Genomic DNA, 27,096 nt, shown 5'->3' on the forward strand with positions numbered 1-27,096 from the left:
AAGTTACATCAAAGTATTTTTTATATGATTAAAGTGAATAGAGAATCCACCAGGGAGCGAAGTCAAGGTGTAATGACAAAGTTAAATAGCGTGTCCTTCCCTACTCCTCAGTGTCCTCAGTCATCCAACTGGCAGAGCATGGCCACGCCTCTCTTGATCCAGTGCTGGGGGCGCTTGCTGGTGGGCAGCATCATGGTGATGACAAAGTTGGTAGAGTGGCCTGTGGTGGACAGGGTGCCCTTCCTCTCGCTGGTCTTATACAGCGGACACACATACAGGGTCTGGGGAAGGTCGCTGCCTTTCTTCTCCGCTGGAGAGAGAGAATAACACAGGGATGTCAGAGAGAGAGAGAGAGAGAGAGAGAGAGAGGGAAATCAGAGAGAATAACAGAGGGATGTCAGAGAGAGAGAGAGAGAGGGAGAGAGAGAGAGAGAGAGAGAGAATAACAGAGGGATGTCAGAGAGAGAGAGAGAGAGAATAACAGAGGGAAGTCAGAGAGAATAACAGAGGGAAGTCAGAGAGAGAGAGAGAGAGAGAGAGAGCGAGAGAGAGAATAACAGAGGGATGTCAGTGAGAGAGAGAGAGAGAGAGAGAGAATAACAGAGAGATGTCAGAGAGAGAGAGAGAGAGAGAGAGAGAGAGAATAACAGAGGGATGTCAGAGAGAGAGAGAGAGAGAGAATAACAGAGGGAAGTCAGAGAGAGAGAGAGAATAACAGAGGGATGTCAGAGAGAGAGCGAGATATAGAGAATAACAGAGGGAAGTCAGAGAGAATAACAGAGGGAAGTCAGAGAGAGAGAGAGAGAGAGAATAACAGAGGGATGTCAGAGAGAATAACAGAGGGAAGTCAGAGAGAGAGAGAGAGAGAGAGAGAATAACAGAGGGATGTCAGAGAGAGAGAGAGAGAGAGAGAGAATAACAGAGGGAAGTCAGAGAGAGAGAGAGAGAGAATAACAGAGGGATGTCAGAGAGAGAGAGAGAGAGAGAGAGAGAGAGAATAACAGAGGGAAGTCAGAGAGAGAGAGAGAATAACAGAGGGATGTCAGAGAGAGAGAGAGAGAGAGAGAGAGAGAGAGAGAGAGAATAACAGAGGGAAGTCAGAGAGAGAGAGAGAGAATAACAGAGGGAAGTCAGAGAGAGAGAGAGAGAGAGAGAGAGAGAGAGAGAGAATAACAGAGGGAAGTCAGAGAGAATAACAGAGGGAAGTCAGAGAGAGAGAGAGAGAGAGAGAGAATAACAGAGGGATGTCAGAGAGAGAGAGAGGAGAGAGAGAATAACAGAGGGATGTCAGAGAGAGAGAGAGAGAGAGAGAGAATAACAGAGGGAAGTCAGAGAGAATAACAGAGGGAAGTCAGAGAGAGAGAGAGAGAGAATAACAGAGGGATGTCAGAGAGAGAGAGAGAGAGAGAGAGAGAGAGAGAGAATAACAGAGGGAAGTCAGAGAGAATAACTGAGGGAAGTCAGAGAGAGAGAGAGAATAACAGAGGGATGTCAGAGAGAGAGAGAGAATAACAGAGGGAAGTCAGAGAGAATAACAGAGGGAAGTCAGAGAGAGAGAGAATAACAGAGGGAAGTCAGAGAGAGAGAGAGAATAACAGAGGGATGTCAGAGAGAGAGAGAGAATAACAGAGGGATGTCAGAGAGAGAGAGAGAATAACAGAGGGATGTCAGAGAGAGAGAGAATAACAGAGGGAAGTCAGAGAGAGAGAGAGAATAACAGATGGATGTCAGAGAGAGAGAGAGAATAACAGAGGGATGTCAGAGAGAGAGAGAATAACAGAGGGAAGTCAGAGAGAATAACAGAGGGAAGTCAGAGAGAGAGAGAGAGAATAACAGAGGGAAGTCAGAGAGAGAGAGAGAATAACAGAGGGAAGTCAGAGAGAATAACAGTGGGAAGTCAGAGAGAGAGAGAATAACAGAGGGAAGTCAGAGAGAATAACAGAGGGAAGTCAGAGAGAGAGAGAATAACAGAGGGAAGTCAGAGAGAATAACAGAGGGAAGTCAGAGAGAATAACAGAGGGAAGTCAGAGAGAGAGAGAATAACAGAGGGAAGTCAGAGAGAGAGAGAATAACAGAGGGAAGTCAGAGAGAATAACAGAGGGAAGTCAGAGAGAGAGAGAGAATAACAGAGGGAAGTCAGAGAGAATAACAGAGGGAAGTCAGAGAGAGAGAGAATAACAGAGGGATGTCAGAGAGAGAGAGAGAATAACAGAGGGAAGTCAGAGAATAACAGAGGGAAGTCAGAGAGAGAGAGAGAATAACAGAGGGAAGTCAGAGAGAGAGAGAGAATAACAGAGGGATGTCAGAGAGAGAGAGAGAATAACAGAGGGATGTCAGAGAGAGAGAGAGAATAACCGAGGGAAGTCAGAGAGAGAGAGAATAACAGAGGGATGTCAGAGAGAGAGAGAGAATAACAGAGGGATGTCAGAGAGAGAGAGAGAATAACAGAGGGAAGTCAGAGAATAACAGAGGGAAGTCAGAGAGAGAGAGAGAATAACAGAGGGAAGTCAGAGAGAGAGAGAGAATAACAGAGGGATGTCAGAGAGAGAGAGAGAATAACAGAGGGATGTCAGAGAGAGAGAGAGAATAACAGAGGGAAGTCAGAGAGAATAACAGAGGGAAGTCAGAGAGAGAGAGAGAATAACAGAGGGATGTCAGAGAGAGAGAGAAAGAGAGAGAATAACAGAGGGATGTCAGAGAGAGAGAGAATAACAGAGGGAAGTCAGAGAGAATAACAGAGGAAGTCAGAGAGAGAGAGAGAATAACAGAGGGATGTCAGAGAGAGAGAGAAAGAGAGAGAATAACAGATGGAAGTCAGAGAGAGAGAGAGAGAGAGAGAATAACAGAGAGAGAGAGATATAGAGAGAGAGAGAGAGCATAACAGAGGGAAGTCAGAGAGAGAGAGAGAGAATAACAGAGGGAAGTCAGAGAGAGAGAGAGAGAATAACAGAGGGAAGTCAGAGAGAGAGAGAGAGAGAGAGAGAGAGAGAGAGAGAGAGAGAGAGAGAGAGAATAACAGAGGGAAGTCAGAGAGAGAGAGAGAGAGAGAGAGAGAGAGAGAGAGAGAGAGAGAGAGAGAGAGAGAGAGAGAGAGAGAGAGAGAGAGAATAACAGAGGGGAGTCAAAGAGGAAGAGAAGTGCATAGAGAATGAGAGACAAACTTACTTGGTTTGATCCAGATGATGGGGACCGTATCAAAAAGAACCTTGGGATGCTGCTCAGCCAGGACTCCACTGTGAGTGGGAGAGATCAGTCTCAGTTCACTGCACTCTCTGGTATCATTTAAAGAATAGCCTTGTTTGAAAGAGTCTTCTACCTATTCTTGTCCCAGCGAGCGCCGTCCAGAAACAGACCGTGGATGTAGACCCCGTCCTCAGGAGAGGAGTTTGAGGTGTCGATGGGAAGAACCTGTTACCAATGAGAGGGAAGGAAAAGGCTAATCAAAACAGACAAACAAGAGGAAGAGGGGCATTTTTAAGTAATAACTTGTTTACAACAATGCCTCAAAAAACCAAAGTCTCTTCTAATTCAGCTGTTTGTGTGACCTGGAAGTGGAAGCAGAGCAGGTCGATGGGGATGGAATATTTCCTGGCGTAGTTCTGCATGGCCCCGGTCAGGAAGGCCTGGGTAAAGAAGAACCCAGACAGCCAGAAGACATGGGGCTTGTTGCTCTCATACCAGTCCTGCAGGGGGCAAAGAGAACACATTAGTAAACAAAACCAAAGTGTTTCCTCTTCATGAGAAAATGGAATACATGCCGATGATGGATTTAAAAACAATACTGAGGCTAATGGACTAACCTGCAGGAACTTGAGCTTGGCAAGGAAGTCTGTGATGTAGCTGCCCAGGGGTTTGAGGCTGGGGTAGGAGCGTTTAGCCCACTTCTCTGGCAGCTTGCCCACCATCAGGCTGCCTGACAGGGCCTCTAGCTCAGCATCCATCACCACCAGGCCCTTGATGGCCTTCAGCAGGTTCTGCAGGCTCACACGGATCGTAACTGCCAACCTGGAAGACAAGACAGTGATATGATCTTATTGTGTGTTTTGGTCATTTACATTAAGATCTACATCAGAATTGAGTTGTTTTTCTGAGTTCTATTTTTTTGGGTGTGTGATGAGATGACATACGTGTTGTAGCGCTCCATCTCCTGCACCAGTACAGTGTTCATGCTCTCTTCATACAGAACAGGGTACTTCAACAGAGCAGCCTCGATGTCAAAGTTCGCTGGAAGCTACAAAAAACAGACAACAAGTGACCTAACTGACCACCTGCTCTGATTCTCAGTACCTTAGCACACATACACTCACACATATACAGTGCATTCATGCCACACACACAACTGCTGCTGCTGCTGCTACTACAAGACTCTTGTTATACTGCTCAATTTATACACTGCCCCCTCCCCTTCACCAATACATATGTACATATTGGACTATAAATTGTGTCTTCCATTATTATACGTTTGCTATAATGTTTATTCTATTCTACTGAGCCATTTACTTTATGTTTGTATTCTTTAATTTTTTATTGTTGTTGCATTGTCAAGAAGAAACATGCAAATAAGCATTTGGTTGGACGATGTATACCATGTGTATCCCGTTCATACGACTAATAAAACTTGAAACAAACTTAACATCATTGATTCGGATGAGACATATATCGGGGGAAAAGGCAGTACATTTCAGCAGTACAAGGACTGGTTTGGCTTTACCTTGGTGAGGATGTCATTGGCTATGTCGAAGAGGGTGTTGTCTCCCCCGGAGCTGGCTCCTCCTTTGGCCCCTCCTCCCTGGGTGAGGAGCAGGGAGTCAAACAGCTGCTTGGTCTGCTGCAGGTCCTTGGAGATGTCCACGTTCTCATGCATCCCAAACACTTCCGGGTGCTGGAGGAACGGAAGGTTCTGAAGACATCAACACAAGATGGAAAACATGATGGAACGCATGAATGTGAGCCATGCGACATCCTGCAAGGTTCCATTCTGGGTCCAATTCTCTTCACTTTGAACATGGTAATGTTATCAGACAGAATGGTATTGATTCTGATAGTTATGCTGACAACACACAGCTGTACACCTGATGAATTAATGTATCATTCCTTCCCTGTCTAACTCCTGCTTACCCGTATGAACTCGATGTAGTCCTCGTAGTTGGACTTTGGCGGGGCGTAATACTTTCCGCTGGGGGAGAAGGTGTAGCGGGGGTTCTCGATGATGTCCTTGTTGTAGAAGTCAGCCAGGATGGTCATCAGGAGCCTCCTGTCCCAATCGTCAGTCACACGGCCCCCATAGTTACACTCCCCTGTCAGGTAAGTGATGGCCTCCATCGGCACCTGATCGTACTCCCTCACAAACAGCTGGAGGAGGAGGAACACAAACAACAGGGTGAGGGAGGGGAACCACACAATCTGCAATCACATATATTTATATTCAACAACCACATTAAGTCCACAGTCTTTTAAAAATGACAATCTCTCTCAAATACTCCAGCCCTGAGTTGATGTGTATTACTACCTGTAGTTGTCTGATACTGATGCGCAGATCAGACTCGTTGAACCCATAGGGGATGTTCCAGCCCAGAGGACCAAACTTCTTCCTCTCCTGTACCAGAGCATGGAAGAAGCAAACGCCATACAGAAGCTTCTCCCACACCTAGAAACAACCAGAGGAACAATCAGCACAGAGTGTGTGTGTGTAATAAAATAAATCATAATAATAATATTTGTTATGTATAGGTGACCCCAGGAATCAAAAACACTATCCTGGCATTGCAAGAACACATTCCTGGCATTAGTCTACCAACCGAGCTACAGAGAACTATGTGTGTGTGTGTCTGTGTGTGTGTGAACCATGTCACCACTCACCAGCTCTTTGTCCGTGCAGGCGTTGAAGAAGTCCTGGTCTGAGACGGGGTCTGACAGGTAAGACTGCAGCAGGTTGAGCCTGAGACCTGTTGGCGGCTCGTTGGTCATCTTCACCCCATTCTGCAGGATGGTCACTGGGAACTGACACAGGGAAGAGGGTTATGAATCCACATCATGGATGCCGGTCACCCTATTGTATACTGGTTGACCAGGCTGGATGGTGTTGTACCCTACCTTGGGCGAGGGGTAGCTGGTGAGCCACAGTCGGAAGTCTGGGTGGCAGGTCTCTGGGCTAAAGTCCTCACAGATCTTCTCCAGGGTGGACATCCAGGATACAGCCAAGTGGCAGTTCTGCAGGCACACCCAGGTTCCCTCCTTCATGGCCGAGCGGATCATCTTGGCAGCGATGGGGCCCTGGCCCTGGCCCAGGGAGATGGATTGGAACTTGGTGCCGCCCATGTTCTTGTCGTTGGCAAACTTCAGCAAACCTGGAAGAGAGGGGTGGGGATTGGCGGAGTCATTTTCCGTATCAAACAAAAGCAGTAGCAGGTTTGAGGTCTGTGTATGAGATCAGTCGGGTGCTACTTACTGGCCATGGGGTCGGCTCCAGGAGATAGCACAAACACCAGAGGGATGGTGGAGTTGGAGTCTGTGTAGCTCTTACTCAGGTCAAAGGGAGGTGGCTCCACAAACTTCTTCCCAAGTTTGTCAGTCACATAGTTTGTGATGGCCGGCACAATCTGGAAACATAAGGAGTAGCATACAACAGTAAGCATACATGCAAACATATGATATGTCCGCACACACACACCTATACCTACATTCAGCAACCTCTGTATTGATTTTCGAGTGTCCTCTTTGCATTGACTTTAGGTGGACAGCAAAAGTAAATAGGGATTGGCTCATTTCTCTCTCTAACCTTGTCTGGCCTGAGACAGCGGTAAATTATCATCTTCTGCAGGTCATTGAGGCAGTCACACCAGGGCTTAGGCAGATTGGTGTTATAGGGCTCTTTGCTATCATAGATTACCAAGAATTTATCTGGGATCTTGATGAAGCTCTCCCTATGAGAATCACAGAGAAGGACGACATATTCCATATTTGAGTATTAGCAGAAACAAAACACTGAATAAATCTCTAATCCCCCAAAACAAAAAGAGGCAAGCTCAGCAGTTTGTCTATGTCATACTTGAGTCCCTGGAGGTTGGGCAGGTGGCTGGCCCGGCAGATCTCGTCCCAGCTTTTGTCCTGCAGCCAGTGGGGGTCTGGGTTGGGGACGTTGTTCTGCAGACCCACCCCTCCAGTCAGCAGGAACATAACGTCACCATATTCTATTTCCTTCTTCGCTCTGAGAAACCCCCCTCCCAAAAAACAGCCACTTGTCAGACACAAACAATCAAGTTTATCCCACCTTATCTTAAATAGCATGCTTAAAGACAATTTTATTTGAATAAATAAACGACTTCACTCATTTCACAAAAATCCATCTTAAATGTTTGACCTCAGTGTGTGGTATGGACTTACAGGAGGAGGTTGGAGCAGAGGAGGAATGAGAAGAGCAGTTTGTCCTTCTCAAACAGGGAGCGACACACGTTACAGTACAGGTTGAAGGTGAAGTGGTCGATGAGGTACCTCAGCCTTTTCTCCAGGATCTTGGACTTGTTACTGAAACACAGATGCCATGTGTTACCTAGGACACAAAGGAGCTTCGCTCTAACTGTACATCATATTCATTAACCAGTGACTTACGAGGTCTAAACCCTTGTTATCTGTGTAGGAGCATGTTTCTCACCTGTCCTGTATGGAGTTGATGTAGAGGTTGACAAACCAGCTGAGGGAGTACTGGTACATGGGGTCTATGTTGGCCAGGTCAGCAATGCTGAAGAACAGGATGGAGGAGTGCTTGGCGATGGCTCTGTAGCCCTCCCTAGACTCTGCTATCTTGACCTCTGTTTTCTCAGCAATCTGTGGGTTGGGAGATGGGGTAGAAGTTAGACCATCTCATTCTAATTGGCTTTCAACACATTTTGACAGAGTTTTTCCAGTGTGGTCCAGACCTGCTGTTTCTTGGAGATCTCGTTGGACATGATCTTGGCCGAGTCGAGGACCTGGATGGCGCTCTCATCCTCCAGGATGTTCCCCTCGGACGATGAAAGTGTCTCCAGGATCTTGTCCTCGATCTCCTTCAGGACCTTCTTATTGGATGCAGACTGCAGAATCAGGGCGTTCCGCTCCTCCTCCAACTCCGGCCTGCAGAGAGAGACATGATGAGGTCAGGAGTTAGTCGTCTAGATTTATATCTTCATCATATACAGTCACAGTACGATTGGTCATAAACAGATCAATGATTTTTGTGCAGTCTGTGCTGTATCTGATAGACAGGTTAAGAGTTTATATTATAACTTCATTACTGGAAAATGATCCACTATAAATAAACAGCATAGCGAGTAGTGTAGCGTGTGTTGCAACACACCTCTCCTTGGCGACCACAATGCCCAGCAGCTGGTCCTCAAGGCCCTCAGGGGTGATCATGAAGTTGAGCAGAGACACCTTGGTTGCCAGCTCTGGAAGGTAGTGGGGGTTCCGCAGCTTAGTTGTGATGTAGAACCGGAAGTCACATGAGTACTCGATTACACTCTCCCCCAGCCGGATACAGTCCATGCCCCCTGGATGACACAAACAAATAGTCTATGATCAAATGACACCAGTATGTAATGATAAATCCTTGCACATGATATGATGTTCACCAGAGCGTGCCGTCCTGTTCCGTACCTTGTTTAAAGGTCTGTTTGAGCAGCAGGGGCTCCAGCGACGGGTCCAGCTCCTCCCCTACGTTCTCCAGCAGCAGAGGGGTCCCGAACTGGATGCAGTTCTCCAGGGTTCTCATGTAGTCTCCGTCCGTTAGCTTGATCACGCTCAGGTTGTTGTCCTTCTCAGAGTTCTTCACCCACTTGTTGGCCTGGCCCTGGGGGTCGATCATCAGGGGCCACCGGCGGGAGTTGCTGACGATGACCCCGTTGTCTATGGAGAAGCTGTCAGTGGGCAGGCCTGAGATGTTCCACGCCCGGATCTTTATGGGGTCTCCCAGGGTCTTACTCAGGGAGAAATCATCTGATGACGGAATGTTCTTAGACTGGAGGGTAGGAATAAATAATGAGATTAAGATTGGTGACAATGAATTGATGTTGAGCTGAGGTGCTGCTGTATGTGCCTGTACCTTGCAGAGCTTGGTCCATATCTTGGCACAGTTCTGTCTGAAGGCAGCAGTGAAGGCTCCAAGGTAGGCGATGACGCCAGCTGAGATGAGCACGTCACCGGTCAGGTTATCATAGGTGTTCTGAAGGTCATCTGCTGCTTTGGACCACCTGTAGAGGGAAAGCACACAAAGTCCCTCAGGACATAGCAAAGACCTCAGGTACTAATGGCCTACACAAGCCATTTGAAACAATCAATATATTTAATAATCTCCATCATCCAGAGCACCTGGTCTTCTCTCCTCCTAGGCCTCCGATGAGTTTCTCAGCTCTCTCCAGTTTGCGGGCACACAGGTCCACCTGGAACTCCAGCTGGGCCTTCTCCTCAGTCTTCTCCTCAAAGGTCTTCTGAAGCAGGGCCAGACGGTCCTCCACCTCCTTCAGCTCAGCTCTCTTCTGGTTCAGCAGGGACATGGTGGTGGCCAGAGACAGCTGAGCCTCGGCCAGGCCGGCCTTCTTAGGGGCCACTACCTTGGCCACTCTGTCGTAGATCTCCATGGCAGTGACCCACTTGCACAGGCCCTCGGCGGCTGAGGAGGCCTTGGCCACTTTGGTGGGATCAAAGTCAGGATTAGTCATGTACTCACTGCGGATCTTTTGCATCACAGGGACCTAGCCGGGAAAAGAGAAGAGAGTCAATTAAAAAGTATATAGATTTACATTGATACTTCAGTTTAAATGCAATTCAACACATTTGTTTTTTCACAGGGACTCACAGGGATGTTGTCCTTGTCGTACTCTTTCAGGTCTCGTAGGAAATTCATGTCTCCAAGAAGCTTTTTGCTCGGGCCCCAGTAGTCAAGAATCTATTCAAATGGTAAGAAAACATCATTAAATATATAAACAAACACATTTGATTTAATAAATAAAAAAATAGGTAGAGCAGTTCCTGACCTTCTGTCCAGTCCCAGCAGGATCAACAATTTTATCAGGTTTCAGCTCCTTCATCACACACACAGCCGCCATCACCAGCTTTACCCCCGACGGAGGGCTCTTCATTGACTTCACGATGGTCACGTCAGAGGGCTGAGAGGGAAGAGAGATCAGATAAGATCATACCTTGTCTGTTTGCTTTGTGCAAGTCTTTCAATCCCCTTTGGTAAGACTGTGCAGGGCAGGCGGATCTCTGCTTGATCAGAATCCCAAGAGCGTTGGACCAGTAACTGAAAGGTCACAGGTTCGAATCCTGAGCAGGCAAGGTGGAAAAAAATCTGCCGTTCTGCCCTTGAGCAAGGCACTTAACCCCCAACAACAACTGCTCCCCGGATGCCGATGAAGCTGATGTCGATTAACACAGCCCCCCCCGCACCTCTCTGATTCAGAGGGGTTGAGTTAAATGCAGAAGACACATTTCGGATGAATGCCATCAATTGTGCAACTGACAAGGTCTCCCACAGTGTCTCCTGACCCCTCCTGTCTCAGCCTCCAGTATTTATGCTGCAGTAGTTCATGTGTCGGGGGGCTAGGGTCAGTTTGTTATATCTGGAGTACTTCTCCTGTCTTATTCGGTGTCCTGTGTGAATTTAAGTATGCTCTCTCTAATTCTCTCTTTCTCTCGGAGGACCTGAGCCCTAGGACCATGCCTCAGGACCACCTGGCATGATGACTCCTTGCTGTCCACAGTCCACCTGCCGTGCTGCTGCTCCAGTTTCAACTGTTCTGCCTATGGCTATGGAATCCTGACCTGTTCACCGGACGTGCTACCTGTCCCAGACCTGCTGTTTTCAACTCTTTAGAGACAGCAGGAGTGGTAGAGATACTCTTAATGATCGGCTATGATCTAACATTTACTCCTGAGGTGCTGACTTGCTGCACCCTCGACAACTACTGTGATTATTATTATTTGACCATGCTGGTCATTTATGAACATTTGAACATCTTGGCCATGTTCTGTTATAATCTCGACCCGGCACAGCCAGTAGAGGACTGGCCACCCCTCATAGTCTGCTTCCTCTCTAGGTTTCTTCCTAGGTTTTGGCCTTTCTAGGGAGTTTTTCCGAGCCACCGTGCTTCTACACCTGCATTGCTTGCTGTTTGGGGTTTTACGCTGGGTTTCTGTACAGGACTTTGAGATATCAGCTGACGTACGAAGGGCTTTATAAATACATTTGATTTTATCCCCCTTTCCTACCTTCAGGGTGTCCAGGGCTGAGAGGGCCATCTCCAGGGCAGGTATGGCCTCTGCCAGGTCGCTCTCACACTCGTTCTTCAGGGCCTGGGCCTCGTTGGCCTTCAGAGTGGCAGCCTCCTCGTCCACACGCACCACCTTACTCTTGGCCTCCACCTGCACTGACTCTACCTCTAACACCTTCATCATCTTGGTGTTGTCTATCTTGGCCTGCTCCAGTTTAGGCTGCAAGTCCACCAGCTCCTTCTTCATCTCACTCACCTACACAACAGATCATACTCATGAGGGACAGAGCCACGGCTGAGCACAGTGTAATACAAATGGGTGAACGCAGACACTTCAAAGGTTCAAGAACACTTGATTCAAATTGCCTTCGGTCTCAAGTCACAGTACTTAATGAGGCAACAAACCATGACACACACAATCCACATAGATCCCTACATTCATGCAAGATAAAAACAATCGGTTTGATGTACCTGAGACTCAGCGAAGGCCAGTTTGTCCAGGCCGTTGGTGTACCTCTTCTTGGCCTTCATGACCATGTCTCTCTTCTGGGTGAGCAGCTGACGGAACGCAGCGATCAACTCCAGGTAGGAGGTGGGTGTCACGTAGTTATGGCGACCCAGCTCCGAAAGGAACCTGGGAACAACAACATCCTCAGCTATCGTGCGATAAATATGTAATAAATCTGTCCTTGATTTTACTCTGTTTTGATAAAGTCATTCAAATGGAATTGCTGTGTTTCTTTTGTCATCAATAACTTCTGTAGCATGAGAAGAGAATATCTGATATCTGTGTTAAATTAGATGGAAAGGAAGAGTTGTATGTACTTGTGAGAGAGCTGGATGGCAGAAGTGTGGAAGGTCTTGCAGATGGGCATGACCTCCTGTCTCTCATGCTCACTCATCTCCAACGACTCCAGGAACTTGTTGGCCACGCGCTCCAGCGCCTCCTCTGGCCAGGGCTGGGAGATGCAGTTCCGAGAGGAGGTGAGGGAAGTTGATAAGCAAAAAATTGTTGCTATTACTTCATGGTTAGTATACAGTGTAAGCCATCAGATTCAATAGGGTTTGTACTGCCTCTGTACCTGGAACCAGTCGATGGTGCAGCAGTTGATGAGGGAAGGGAACTGGCGTAGTCGGTTGCGGAAGGCCTCTCCTATAGGACTGAAGGCCACTATGATGTGCAAGTTTTCCCTGCACCGCGACACAAAGTAGGCAAACAGGGCCAGGGGGCTGAACTCCACACTCTTATTGCCAGCCTGGGCTATAGGCCGCACCGCCTGGGGAGAGAGAGGGAGCAGGCAGAGGTTGCAATGATTATTCCTCTCACTCACAACACTCACTGTGAATGCTTCTGCTTAGATAATATGATGAAAAAAGGGCAGTAACCCCAGCAACTCCAACCTCAACCATAGCCTAACTCTAATAAGCCAAAGCCTATTATCCATCTGACTGGTCTATGAAAACCTACCTCCATGATTTCCGCCTTCTCGTCCGTGGCGAACAGGTTGGGCACCTCTCCTGTGTTCAGGACACTGTCCACATCCTCCAGGAAGGCCTCCTCCTTGATCTGAGAGTCAGTTAGCAGGAATACCGTCTTCTGACCCTTCACCCCTGCACTTTTCAGCAGGAGCTGCAGCACATGAAAAAGCAAACAATCAGAAAAATTATATGGAACACACACAACAAATATACCATCCCAAGTGCTCTAGTGACAACTCTTCAACTATCTGTATACTGTTGCCATTCCAGTCCAACCTGGCCTGGAATAATCTCTGAGTTAACAGTCTAAAGTCTCACCTTGAGGTCGTCCCTCCACTCGTTCAGGCCATAGCTCTTGGAGATCTCTGGCTGGAACAGGGTCATCTTGGCCATGGAGGTGGCAAGGCGGGTGATGGATTGGCGCCCGCTGCCCCCCACCCCCACCAGCAGGGCATTGCCCCCTGGCTGCTTCAGCACACGGCTGATACGAGACAGGTGCTCCAGCACGTAGCTAAACGCAAATGGACAAAAACAGAGTCATACTCAGTTTTCCAGTGAGTGTAGCTAACCTCGCATGCTGTGCTTATAAAAACCCAAACCCTGACGTTAAAGGCCTTTACCGAAAGATGACAAGGTTCATGCGGTTCTTGTGTGTCTGGTTGTACTCATCCAGACAGAGCTCCACCACCTGGCCGAAGCTCTCCATGGAGGGCACCTCAGCGTACAGACGATCATTGTCCTCCAGGTCAGGGTTCATGTAGTCCCCAAACAGCAGGTTACACATGTCCTCCTCACGCGGCTAGTGACAGGGAACACAGGAACCTCATCACCACAACTAAACAACAGTAAACAAACCACCATCAAAAACAACATATTCTGTACTTACTGCCTTGTTTCTTGGAGCCTTCAGGTGGTCAAACACCTGCTCAAAGTTCTCCTTGAAGTGGTCCCTGACGATATCGTTCATTAGGTGGTAGAGCCAGGCACGGTCCTGGTCATCCACCAGACGGTCGTAGTAGACGCGGAACACCTCGTGGACAAAGAGGCGGATCATGGTGCGTTTGTTCTCCAGGGACTCCTTCTTGAGGAGAAGGCAACCCTGCACCACGCGGCTAAAATCGCGCAGGTTGAACGTGTAGTGGGACTTGGCTGGCGTGGGGAGCAGGTTGTCCATGGCCTTCTTGTAGACCTTTTGAGAGATGTGGGCGAAGAAGACAAACAGAAAGTGAAATAACTTGATTTTACATGGTTTAAAAAGAGTCAGAATGAAGTGTGAAGAGCAATAATCACAACTTTTTACTCTTGTATATGATTAAATCTAGTGGGTTTTATGCTTGTGGAAATAAAATAACTACCAATGTAATCTCCTGAACCTTCTCACCTCCATAGTGGCAGCCACTATCTGGTTGCCCACGGTGAAGTAGTCTGGGGGGAACTCGTTGTTGCGGAGGTAGAAGGCCACAACGTTGGAGAAGATGCGCACCATGGTGTCGTCACTGAAGGCGTTGATGCTGGTGATGTTGAAGTGCCGCAGGAAGCGAGGCGTCACCGCGTTCCTCCCGCCACCAGGAGGCCCCATAGCTGAGATCAGCTGCAGGTCCACCAGGGTTATCTTAGTGGTGTCCTTCAGGTCATACCTGGGAAGACAGTGAAAGTAAACTTTAGAGACATGATAAGTTCCAGGTATGTCACTGATCATTATAGCCTAAAGCAAGATATGATGGCATTGTAATGTAGTAGTCTCTAACCAGTTGCCATGGTCAAAGTATTGGCGTAGGAGTTCCACGGGAGGCTGTGCCCCAAACTGCTCCAGGGCAGGCATGTTCATGTCATCCACAAATATGACACACTTCTTCCCCATGGGGGGGCCAAACACACCCTTCCTCCTCTTGTCCAGCCTGGACATGATGATGTTCTACAAACAGTGGAAGAATATACTGTATAAACAGTGAGCTCCAAAAGTATTCATAGCACACAGTGACTAGATCAAGCTTGTGACTCTACAAATTTGTTGGATGCATTTGCTGTTTGTTTTGGTTGTGGTTCAGATAATTTTTTGTCCAGTAGAATTGAATGTTAAATAATGTATTGTGTTATTTTGGAGTCACTTTTACTGTAAATACGAGAAGAATATGTTTGTAAATGCTTCTACATTAATGTGGATGCGACCATGATTACAGATAATCTTGAATAAATTGTGAATAATAATGAGTGATAAAGTTAGATGCACAAATATCATACCCCCTCTAAAATGCTAACTTCCCATTATTGTAATGGTGAGAGGTTAGCATGTCCTGGGGGTATGATATGTGCGCCTGTAAAGTTCACTTATCATTATTCACTATTCATTCAGGATGATCTGTAATCAGGATAGCATCCACATTAATGTAGGGCTAAATACTTAACTTTTACTACTTTTATACACATAAGTGTTTTATTACACATAATTTGTCCCAATAATGTGGGGTCCCTATACACAAAAAGTGTGGTACTTTCTAAACGGTTCACCTGATATGGATGAAAATACCCTCAAATTAAAGCTGACAGTCTGCACTTTAACCGCATAGTCACTGTGTAAATTCAAATCTAAAGTGCATATACACTACTGGTCAAAAGTTTTAGAACACCTAATCAGGGTATTTATTTATTTTTTACTATTTTCTACATTGTAGAGTAATAGTGAAAGACATCAAAACTATGAAATAATACATAAGGAATCATTTAGTAACCAAAAAAGTGTTAATCAAATGAAAATATATTTTATAATTGTGATTCTTCAAATAGCCACCCTTTGCCTTGATGACAGCTTTGCACACTCTTGGCATTCTGTCAACCAGCTTCATGAGGTAGTCACCTGGAATGGATTTCAATTAAAGGTGTGCCTTCTTAAAAGTTCATTTGTGGAATTTCTTTCTTTCTTAATGTGTTTGAGCCAATCAGTTGTGTTGTGAAGAGGTAGGGGTGGTATACAGAAGATAGCCCTATTTGGTAATAGACCAAGTCCATATTATGTCAAGAACAGCTCAAATAAGCTAAAAGAAATGGCAGTCCATTATTACTTTAAGACATTAAGGTCAGTCAATGAGGAATATTTCTAGAACTTTTAAAGTGCAGTCGCAAAAACCATCAAGCACTATGATGAAACTGGCTCTCATGAGGACCGCCACAGGAATGGAAGACCCAGAGTTACCTTTGCTGCAGAGGATAAGTTCATTAGAGTTACCAGTGTCAGAAATTGCAGCCCCAAAAAAATGCTTCACAGAGTTCAAGTAACAGACACATCTCAACATCAATTGTTCAGAGGAGACGTTGTGAATCAGGCCTTCATGGTCGAATTGCTGCAAAGAAACCACTACTAAGAAGAGACTTGCTTGGGCCAAGAAATACAAGCAATGGACATTAGACCGGTAGAAATCTGTCCTTTGGCCTTGAGTCCAAATTGGAGATTTTTGATTCCAACCGCCATGTCTTTGAGAGACGTGGTGTGAGTGAACGGATGATCTCTGCATGTGTATATCCCACCGTGAAGCATGGAGGAGGATGTGCTATGGTGTGGGGGTGCTTTGCTGGTGAATTCAAGACACACTTAACCAGCATGGCTACCACAGCATTCTGCAGTGATACACCATCCCATTTAGTTGGGCTTAGTGGGACTATCATTTATTTTTCAACAGGACAATGATGCAACACACTGCTTTCTGACAAAGAAGGAGAGTGATGGAGTGCTACATCAGATGACCTGACATCCACAATCACCCAACCTCAACCCAAATGAGATGGTTTGGGATGAATTGGACGACAGAGTAAAGGAAAAGCAGCCAACAAGTGCTCAGCATATGTGGGAACTGCTTCAAGACTGTTGGAAAAGCATTCTTCATGAAGCTGGTTGACAAAATGCCAAGAGTGTACAAAGCTATCATCAAGGTAAAGGGTGGCTATTTCAAGAATCTCAAATATAAAAAAAAAAATTCATTTGTTTAACACTTTTTTTTTGTTACTACATGATTCCATAAGTGTTATTTCATAGTTGTAATGTCTTCACCATTATTCTACAACATAGAAAATAGTAAAAATAAAGATAAAAACTTGAATGAGTAGGTGTATCCAAACCTTTGACTGGCACTGTATATTCACACACTACCGGTCAAAAGTTTTAGAATGCAGAATGCTGTGGTAGCCATGCTGGTTAAGTGTGCCTTGAATTCTAAATACATCACAGACAGTATCACCAGCAAAGCACCTCCATGCTTTACGGTGGAAAATACATCCGTTCACCCACACCGCGTCTCACAAAGACATGGTGGTTAGAACCAAAAATCTCCAATTTGGACTCCAGACCAAAGGACACATTTCCACCGGTCTAAAGAAGGCCAGCATCCCGGAGTCACCTCTTCACTGTTGACGTTGATACTGGTGTTTTGCGGGTACTATTTAATGAAGCTGCCAGTTGAGGACTCGTGAGGCGTCTGTTTGTCAAACTAGACACTCTAATGTGCTTGTCCTCTTGCTCAGTTGTGCACCGGGGCCTCCCACTCCTCTTTCTATTCTGGTTAGAGTCAGTTTTGCACTGTTCTGTGAAGGGAGTAGTACACAGCGTTGTATGAGATCTTCAGTTTCTTGGCAATTTCTTGCATGGAATAGCCTTAATTTCTCAGAACAAGAATAGACTGACGAGTTTCAAAAAAAAGTTATTTGTTTCTTGCCATTTTGAGCCTGTAATCGAACCCACAAATGCTGATGCTGATGCTACAGATACTCAGCTATTCTCAAGAAGGCCAGTTTTATTGCATCTTTAATTAGCACAACAGTTTTCAGCTGTGCTAACATAATTGCAAAAGGGTTTTCTAATGATCAATTAGCCTTTTATGATAAGTGATAAACTTGGATTAGTTAACACAACGTGCCATTGGAACACAGGAATGATGGTTGCTGATAATGGGCCTCTGTATGTCTATGTAGATATTCCATTAAAAATCAGCCGTTTCCAGCTACAATAGTCATTTACAACATTAACGATGTCTACACTGTATTTCTGATCAATTTGATGTTATTTTAATGGACAATTTTTTTTTGCTTTTCTGTGAAATGAATTAAGTATCCAGTGATCAGACGTGATCAACATACTGTATGAAAGAGATCATGTTTCATACAGATCTGCTATCTTATCTGCTATCTTAATTTGATCACTCTGTTGTCGCAGACAATGTTCCTGCATAGCAGGAAATGCAAATTGTAGTTTATTCAATGTTCAAAACGGCTTTTAAAGTTTGTAATTTCCACTTCAAAACATGTCAGACTTGATTTGCCCTAACAAAAAATGTATCAAACCCTATAAAAAAAAATAAACTCCATTAATTACATAATTATTCACATTGCCTGTTGCTGCAGGATTATTTTCCTGCTGCGAGAAACAGGGTCAAATTAAGATAGCGCATCTGTAGCTCTTCATTGTTCACCTGGCTCTGGTTAGCGCTGGTGCGTGCTGAGAAGTTGATGAAGAAAGGCAGGTAGCGGTCCTTGTCCAGGTTGTTCATGAGTTTCTCCTTCACGTACACAGACTTCCCTGTCCCAGTGGGCCCCACAAATAGCAAAGGCCTTCACAGAGACAGACATATGATCAGTGGCTGTTTTAAAATAGAACGCATTACCCGAATATTATGATGTTTGACTACAATGCAAGTGCGTAAACACAAATTACATCCCCATTAGTCTGGGTGTGTTGACGCATGCTTACACTCCATAGTCAATGCAGAGGTCCATGAGGTAGGTGTATCGGACCGTGTCTATGGTGGGGACGATGATATCCTGCACTTTGGTGTTCTTGTCCCCCAGATTGATGTTCTTGATCGAGTCAGTCCAGTGCACCCAGCGACCTTTCCCTTTAAACTGTGAAAACAAATATATGTATTTTCATAGAAACTGAAAAATACTGTTTTACAAGGCAGAAGCCTTATTGACCAGTGGAATGTTACAGACCTCGTAGTAATAGTCGTAGACCAGACCCTTCTCATCGTGGGGACATTCCCATTTTGACACGGAAGCGGGGATGGGGTGGTTGTCTGCCTTCCCTAAGATGATGTCTCTGAGGTACTCATCAAACCTCTTCCTGCTGTCCGTATCACAGCTGCCCCCCACCGACCACACCAGGGAGAAGGCAAAGGCTGCCTGCCACAGAAAGAGAGATGGAGTTGAGCTGAGTATGTTGATTTCTGTCATTTCAATTCAGTATAGCCACGCACAGCAGTACTCTGTTAAATCTCTTACCATGACCCAAGTCCGTATGTTTTTGTTCCCCGTGTCCTCCTTCAAAGGTTGGGTGAGCAGCATTTCAAAGAGCCGAGTCAGGGACACCACTGTGTTGCTGTTGCTGGTGGGGACAACCTCCTAGAATATATGAAAGTAATCAGACATGTTATAGAGCTTGTAAACTGTGGTGCAGGGCAATAGCCGATATACAGGATCAAACTCCAATTGATGCTTCTGGACTTAAAGCTTGTGGTCCCCACCCACCCTGCATTGTTTGCGAAGCATCCTGAGGGAGGGGGGCAGGAGCCAGTGGAAGAGCTCCATGAGCAGGCCTGTGTTGTCTGGAGCCTGCAGGGGCTCTGGCAGGGTGTTGATCCAGGAGGTCACCAGGGGTTCCCAGCCCAGCTGAGAGGGCTCCATGTAGATCATACCACACCTGCTCACTGTCGCCGGCTAGGGAGGGGAGAGATAGATATACAGATTACCGATTCGTGAAAGATACTGTTGTTGGGACAAAAGAAGAAGTCTACCTGTACCTGCAAGTGTGTTGATGGCTTGTTGACTTACAGAGGCCTGAGACAGGTCCATGGCTTCAAAGATTAGACTCATCTGATTGGACATCTGGATGATCTCTCCACTCATCAAGCACAGCTGTGGGAGAGAAGGAAGCATACAGCAAGTAGTTACAGTTGTTTTACGCATCCTCCTGGTATGTCATTAAGTCATTATATTGGATTATATTTGTTGTGGACTTATATTCTTGCCTTCTTGTTGTCGTCGAGCACAGTGTTCATGCTCTCAATCCACAGTGTGTCTATAGGCCCGTCGAACACCACCCACTTACGGTCCGGGGTCTCCGACGACGCAAACTCACGAAACGTGTTGGCCACAATCCCATCTGCCCACTGAGCAACACCAACAGAGACAGGGAGAGAGAAAATAAAAACTCAAACACAACGTAAGCAACAATCCAAAACAGCAAAACCATTGGTGTAAAGAAATAAAAAATAACACTATTGATATTGAAAGATAGTCTGAATATATGATTGTAATGGTGTGAGAGGAATGTGAATATTCCAGGGTTTGAGCCCCACCTCGTGGGAGACTGGGTCAAACTCTCCAAAAAGCTGTCCCATAGTGATGGCCTTAGGGTTGACCGTACGGTAGAGGACCCTCTCCTCCTCATTGTAACCCCTGTCGTTCATCAGGGTCAGGGTGTCGGCCAGGACGTGGAGGACTTTGGTCTTACCAGCAAATGGCTCTCCTACCAGCATAAATCTGAAATACACACCAGTAGGGGCAATGCAAAAAATTATACAAAACAATATTCCACTTAACATTATCTTCTATCATCATCTATCATTTAACATGTATTTATTATTTATATATCTTAAACGCTGCACTGTTGGAAAAGGACCCGTAAGATTGGAAAGCAGCTGCGGTCATCCCCCTCTTCAAAGGGGGGGATACTCTTGACCCAAACTGCTACAGACCTATATCTATCCTACCGTGCCTTTCTAAGGTCTTCGAAAGCCAAGTCAACAAACAGATTACCGACCATTTCGAATCTCACCATACCTTCTCTGCTATGCAATCTGGTTTCAGAGCTGGTCATGGGTGCACCTCAGCCACGCTCAAGGTCCTAAACGATATCTTAACCGCCATCGATAAGAAACATTACTGTGCAGCCGTATTCATTGATCTGGCCAAGGCTTTCGACTCTGTCAATCACCACATCCTCATCGGCAGACTCGACAGCCTTGGTTTCTCAAATGATTGCCTCGCGTGGTTCACCAACTACTTCTCTGATAGAGTTCAGTGCGTCAAATCGGAGGGTCTGCTGTCCGGACCTCTGGCAGTCTCTATGGGGGTGCCACAGGGTTCAATTCTTGGACCGACTCTCTTCTCTGTATACATCAATGAGGTCGCTCTTGCTGCTGGTGAGTCTCTGATCCACCTCTACGCAGACGACACCATTCTGTATACTTCCGGCCCTTCTTTGGACACTGTGTTAACAACCCTCCAGGCAAGCTTCAATGCCATACAACTCTCCTTCCGTGGCCTCCAATTGCTCTTAAATACAAGTAAAACTAAATGCATGCTCTTCAACCGATCGCTACCTGCACCTACCCGCCTGTCCAACATCACTACTCTGGACGGCTCTGACTTAGAATACGTGGACAACTACAAATACTTAGGTGTCTGGTTAGACTGTAAACTCTCCTTCCAGACCCATATCAAACATCTCCAATCCAAAGTTAAATCTAGAATTGGATTCCTATTTCGCAACAAAGCATCCTTCACTCATGCTGCCAAACATACCCTTGTAAAACTGACCATCCTACCAATCCTCGACTTTGGCGATGTCATTTACAAAATAGCCTCCAATACCCTACTCAACAAATTGGATGCAGTCTATCACAGTGCAATCCGTTTTGTCACCAAAGCCCCATATACTACCCACCATTGCGACCTGTACGCTCTCGTTGGCTGGCCCTCGCTTCATACTCGTCGCCAAACCCACTGGCTCCATGTCATCTACAAGACCCTGCTAGGCAAAGTCCCCCCTTATCTCAGCTCGCTGGTCACCATAGCATCTCCCACCTGTGGCACACGCTCCAGCAGGTATATCTCTCTAGTCACCCCCAGAACCAATTCTTTCTTTGGCCGCCTCTCCTTCCAGTTCTCTGCTGCCAATGACTGGAACGAACTACAAAAATCTCTGAAACTGGAAACACTTATCTCCCTCCCTAGCTTTAAGCACCAACTGTCAGAGCAGCTCACAGATTACTGCACCTGTACATAGCCCACCTATAATTTAGCCCAAACAACTACCTCTTTCCCAACTGTATTTAATTTTATTTATATATTTATTTTGCTCCTTTGCATCCCATTATTTTTATTTCTATTTTGCACATTCTTCCATTGCAAAACTACCATTCCAGTGTTTTACTTGCTATATTGTATTTACTTTGCCACCATGGCCTTTTTGCCTTTACCTCCCTTCCCACCTCATTTGCCCACATTGTATATAGACTTGTTTATACTGTATTATTGACTGTATGTCTGTTTTACTTCATGTGTAACTCTGTGTCGTTGTATCTGTCGAACTGCTTTGCTTTATCTTGGCCAGGTCGCAATTGTAAATGAGAACTTGTTCTCAACTTGCCTACCTGGTTAAATAAAGGTAAATAAATAAATAAGTAAGCATTTCACTGTTAGTCTACACCTTCTGCTTACGAAGCATGCAACAAATAAAATGGGATTTGATATGAACATGTACAGTGCCTTGCGAAAGTATTCGGCCCCCTTGAACTTTGCGACCTTTTGCCACATTTCAGGCTTCAAACATAAAGATATAAAACTGTATTTTTTTGTGAAGAATCAACAACAAGTGGGACACAATCATGAAGTGGAACGACATTTATTGGATATTTCAAACTGTTTTAACAAATAAAAAACTGAAAAGTTGGGCGTGCAAAATTATTCCGCCCCCTTAAGTTAATACTTTGTAGCGCACCTTTTGCTGCGATTACAGCTGTAAGTCGCTTGGGGTATGTCTCTATCAGTTTTGCACATCGAGAGACTGAACATTTTTCCCATTCCTCCTTGCAAAACAGCTCGAGCTCAGTGAGGTTGGATGGAGAGCATTTGTGAACAGCAGTTTTCAGTTCTTTCCACAGATTCTCGATTGGATTCAGGTCTGGACTTTGACTTGGCCATTCTAACACCTGGATATGTTTATTTTTGAACCATTCCATTGTAGATTGTGCTTTATGTTTTGGATCATTGTCTTGTTGGAAGACAAATCTCCGTCCCAGTCTCAGGTTTTCTTCCAGAATGGTCCAGTATTTGGCTCCATCCATCTTCCCATCAATTTTAACCATCTTCCCTGTCCCTGCTGAAGAAAAGCAGGCCCAAACCATGATGCTGCCACCACCATGTTTGACAGTGGGGATGGTGTGTTCAGGGTGATGAGCTGTGTTGCTTTTACGCCAAACATAACGTTTTGCATTGTTGCCAAAAAGTTCAATTTTGGTTTCATCTGACCAGAGCACCTTCTTCCACATGTTTGGTGTGTCTCCCAGGTGGCTTGTGGCAAACCTTAAACAACACTTTTTATGGATATCTTTAAGAATTGGCTTTCTTCTTGCCACTCTTCCATAAAGGCCAGATTTGTGCAATATACGACTGATTGTTGTCCTATGGACAGAGTCTCCCACCTCAGCTGTAGATCTCTGCAGTTCATCCAGAGTGATCATGGGCCTCTTGGCTGCATCTCTGATCAGTCTTCTCCTTGTATGAGCTGAAAGTTTAGAGGGACGGCCAGGTCTTGGTAGATTTGCAGTGGTCTGATACTCCTTCCATTTCAATATTATTGCTTGCACAGTGCTCCTTGGGATGTTTAAAGCTTGGGAAATCTGGAGAGAGTTTGCTGCACTGAAAGTAAAGGGGCTGAATAATTTTGCACGCCAAATTTTTCAGTTTTTGATTTGTTAAAAAATATCCAATAAATGTCGTTCCCTTTCATGATTGTGTCCCACTTGTTGTTGATTCTTCACAAAAAAATACAGTTTTATATCTTTATGTTTGAAGCCTGAAATGTGGCAAAAGGTCGCAAAGTTCAAGGGGGCCGAATACTTTCGCAAGGCACTGTAGGTACCGGTGAAGCAGTGTCAGTTCTTTAAAATAACAGTGAATCAGGAGGATGACACCAACAAACACCCCATATCATCTGGCCCCCTGCCCTTCCTAAATCGTGAATCAGGAGGATGTCACTACTTGACACCAACAAACACCCCATATCATCTGGCCCCCTGCCCTTCCTAAATCGTGAATCAGGAGGATGTCACTACGTGACACCAACAAACACCCCATAATATCTGCCCCCCTGCCCTTCCTAAATCGTGAATCAGGAGGATGTCACTACTTGACACCAACAAACACCCCATAATATCTGGCCCCCTGCCCTTCCTAAATCGTGAATCAGGAGGATGTCACTACTTGACACCAACAAACACCCCATAATATCTGGCCCCCTGCCCTTCCTAAATCGTGAATCAGGAGGATATCACAACTTGACACCAACAAACACCCCATAATATCTGGCCCCCTGCCCTTCCTAAATCGTGAATCAGGAGGATGTCACAACTTGACACCAACAAACACCCCATAATATCTGTCCCCCTGCCCTTCCTAAATCGTGGCATTGAACAGTTCAGCAGACTTGTATCCCTCCATAACTGGCTACGAGACTATCGTAGCTCTGTGGGTGTAACAATTATTGACAATTTTGATACCTTCTGGAAACAAAGCCTGTTTTATAAGGACGATGGGATCCACCCAAATCATTTGCATCCTTTCACAGCATTATAATTCTGCGTTGAGACAATGACTTCTCAATGATGCAAGCCCAGCTCAGTTAATCCCTACCATTGTGACGCTTGTCCTGACAAAATATCCCGTTTACTACGGGAACGTTATTTTTCAAAAAATTAAAATACTGCCCCCTAGTCACAAAAGGTTAATCCCTACCATTGTGACGCAGAGTTGTCATAATGCTTCAGCAAATGTACATTATACAAGGGGCGTTGGTAGACACAATGTAAGTAACCTAATTTATGTCCCTCTAACTGCCCTGAATGCCTCTGCTGATCACACAGATAGTGTATGCAGTAATCATGTGCCTATGAACCAGTGATACTGTTAGCACTGAGGCGGTGTGCCCTAGGAGGAAGTCCACTGTGTGCAGCTCACCCTGCACTAACATAAATAACCTGAGCATGTCAACCTCTGCTAAGCTTCCCAGTAAAGCAATAAAAACAATCAAGTATTACAGAAAAGTGCTAAAAAATATCCCACATTAACATATGTAGCTTAAGAAACAAGGTTCATGAAATCAATCATTTGCTAGTAACCGATTGCATTTATATTCAGACAATCTCTGAAACTCACTTAGATAATACATTTGATAGTGGTGGCCATACATGGTTATAAGATCTACAGAAAATACAGAAATGCCAAAGGTAGAAGTGTGGCTGTTTATATTCAGAACCGCATTCCTGTAAAGCTTAGATAGGATCTCATGTTAAAAACTGTTGATGTAATATGGCTACAGTTTCATCTGCCACACCTAAAGCCCATTCTTGTGGGATGCTGCTATAGACCACCAAGTGCTAACAGCCAGTATCTGGATAACATGTGAAATGCTTGATAATGTATGTGATATCAACAGAGAGGTATATTTTCTGGGGGATTTAAATATTGACTGGGTTTCATCAGGCTGCCCACTCAAGAGAAAGCTTCAAACTGTAACCAGTGCCTGCAACCTAGTTCATGTTATCAGTCAACCTAGCAAGGTATTTACAAACAGCACAGGAATGAAATCATCAACATGTATTGATCACATCTTTACTAATGCTGCAGAAACTTGCTTTAAAGCAGTATCCAAATCTATAGGATGTAGTGATCACAATATAGTAGCCATATCTAGGAAAACAAAAGTTCCAAAGGCTGGGCCTAATATAGTGTATGAGGTTACACAATAAGTTTTGCAGTGATTCCTATGTTGTTGATGTAAATAATATTTTCCGTGGGATGTAATGGGGAGCAACCAGACACATTTATGAAATTGCTTCTCCCAGTTACTAATAAGTATGCACTCATTAAGAAAATCACTGTAAAAATAGTTAAATCCCTGTGGATTGATGAGGAAATGAAAAATTGTATGGTTGTGAGGGATGAGACAAAAGGAATAGCAAAATGGCATGTGACTATACTGAAAAATGTGACTATACTGAAAAATGTGACTATACTGAAAAATGTGACTATACTGAAAAAAGAAGAAGAAACAACACTATGAAACAAAGATAAATGACAAAGTATTATAGCTTTAGAGCACCTTAAATTCATTGAATCATTGAATCAGATGGCTCATTCATCACAAAACCCACTGATATTACCAACTGCTTTCATGATTTTTTCATTGGCAAGATGATCAAATGTAGGCATGCCAGCAACAAACGCTGACACTGCACATCCCGAGTGGCGCAGCGGTCTAAGGCAATGCATCTCAGTGCTAGAGGCATCACTACAGACCCTGGTTCGATTCCAGGCTGTATCACAACCAGCCGTGATTGGGAGTCCCATAGGGCGGCACACAATTGTCCCAGTGTCGTCCAGGTTAGGGGTTTGGCCGGGTTAGGCCGCCATTGTAAATAAGAATTTGTTCTTAACTGACTTGCCTAGTTAAATAAGGTTAAATAAAAATAAAAAGTATATCTGACCAAATTATGAAAGACAAGCATTATGATGTAGAATTACATAACGTGAGGGTGGAAGAGCTGAAAAATGACAAGCCACCAGGGTCTGACAACTTACTGAGTATAATAGCAGACGATATTGCCATATCTTCAATTTAAGCCTACTAGAAAGTGTGTGTCTGGAGGGAAGCAAAAGTCATTCCACTACCTAAGAAGAGTAAAGCCCTTAATAAACTTTTGTACAAAAAAATTTGACCAGAAACAATGCTATTTTACAGTAAACAAATTGACAACAGAATTTCAGCATGCTTATAAAGACGGCAGGGTAGCCTAGTGGTTAGAGCGTTCGACTAGTAACCGGAAGGTTGCAAGTTCAAACCCCTGAGCTGACAAGGTACAAATCTGTCGTTCTGCCCCTGACACTGTTCCTAGGCCGTCATTGAAAATAAGAATTTGTTCTTAACAGAACACAGAGGTTTTTATATGGAAGCCTCTCCAACATAATCCAGGTAGAATCAGGAATTCCCCAGGACAGCTTTCAAGGCCCTTACTTTTTAAAATCTTTACTAACGACATGCCATTGGCGTGAGTAAAGCCAGTGTCTATGTATGCGGATGACTCAACACTATACATGTCAGTTACTATAGCGACTGAAATGACTGCAACACATAACAATGAGCTGCAGTTAGTTTCAGAATGGGTTGCAAGGAATAAGTTAGTCCTAAATATTTCAAAAACGAAATGCATTGTATTTGGGACAAATCATTCACTAAACCCTAAACCTCAACAAAATCTTCTAATGAATAATGTGGCAATCGAGCAAGTTGAGGTGACTAAACAGCTTGGACTAACCCTGGATTGTA

General features: G+C 45.0%; 1 protein-coding gene across 1 annotated transcript in view; it reads right to left on the reverse strand.

Annotated features, from left to right (window-relative positions):
• Positions 1–3: 3 nt before the first annotated feature.
• The window catches only part of dnah12 (dynein, axonemal, heavy chain 12), a 42,075-nt gene continuing 14,982 nt past the window's right edge, over positions 4–27,096 (reverse strand). The window contains exons 32-72 of the mRNA XM_031803431.1: positions 20,066–20,249; positions 19,736–19,876; positions 19,539–19,622; positions 19,236–19,424; positions 18,990–19,109; positions 18,702–18,890; positions 18,460–18,611; positions 18,182–18,320; positions 14,474–14,640; positions 14,107–14,362; positions 13,612–13,914; positions 13,346–13,524; positions 13,044–13,236; positions 12,715–12,876; positions 12,329–12,523; positions 12,072–12,205; positions 11,718–11,880; positions 11,245–11,502; positions 10,008–10,139; positions 9,830–9,919; positions 9,343–9,725; positions 9,077–9,224; positions 8,632–8,992; positions 8,333–8,525; positions 7,917–8,109; positions 7,652–7,824; positions 7,384–7,524; positions 7,049–7,207; positions 6,779–6,923; positions 6,449–6,599; positions 6,094–6,347; positions 5,860–6,000; positions 5,510–5,647; positions 5,119–5,352; positions 4,712–4,900; positions 4,128–4,231; positions 3,801–4,005; positions 3,546–3,683; positions 3,317–3,408; positions 3,166–3,233; positions 4–310 (exon numbers count right to left, since the gene is read on the reverse strand). Coding sequence (XP_031659291.1) covers positions 117–310; positions 3,166–3,233; positions 3,317–3,408; positions 3,546–3,683; positions 3,801–4,005; positions 4,128–4,231; positions 4,712–4,900; positions 5,119–5,352; positions 5,510–5,647; positions 5,860–6,000; positions 6,094–6,347; positions 6,449–6,599; positions 6,779–6,923; positions 7,049–7,207; positions 7,384–7,524; positions 7,652–7,824; positions 7,917–8,109; positions 8,333–8,525; positions 8,632–8,992; positions 9,077–9,224; positions 9,343–9,725; positions 9,830–9,919; positions 10,008–10,139; positions 11,245–11,502; positions 11,718–11,880; positions 12,072–12,205; positions 12,329–12,523; positions 12,715–12,876; positions 13,044–13,236; positions 13,346–13,524; positions 13,612–13,914; positions 14,107–14,362; positions 14,474–14,640; positions 18,182–18,320; positions 18,460–18,611; positions 18,702–18,890; positions 18,990–19,109; positions 19,236–19,424; positions 19,539–19,622; positions 19,736–19,876; positions 20,066–20,249 — 7,234 coding nt within the window. The 3' untranslated portion in view covers positions 4–116. The remainder of the gene's footprint in view (positions 311–3,165; positions 3,234–3,316; positions 3,409–3,545; positions 3,684–3,800; positions 4,006–4,127; positions 4,232–4,711; positions 4,901–5,118; positions 5,353–5,509; positions 5,648–5,859; positions 6,001–6,093; positions 6,348–6,448; positions 6,600–6,778; positions 6,924–7,048; positions 7,208–7,383; positions 7,525–7,651; positions 7,825–7,916; positions 8,110–8,332; positions 8,526–8,631; positions 8,993–9,076; positions 9,225–9,342; positions 9,726–9,829; positions 9,920–10,007; positions 10,140–11,244; positions 11,503–11,717; positions 11,881–12,071; positions 12,206–12,328; positions 12,524–12,714; positions 12,877–13,043; positions 13,237–13,345; positions 13,525–13,611; positions 13,915–14,106; positions 14,363–14,473; positions 14,641–18,181; positions 18,321–18,459; positions 18,612–18,701; positions 18,891–18,989; positions 19,110–19,235; positions 19,425–19,538; positions 19,623–19,735; positions 19,877–20,065; positions 20,250–27,096) is intronic.

The sequence above is a fragment of the Oncorhynchus kisutch genome, linkage group LG24 (assembly GCF_002021735.2).
Source record: "Oncorhynchus kisutch isolate 150728-3 linkage group LG24, Okis_V2, whole genome shotgun sequence".
NCBI lineage: Eukaryota > Metazoa > Chordata > Actinopteri > Salmoniformes > Salmonidae > Oncorhynchus > Oncorhynchus kisutch.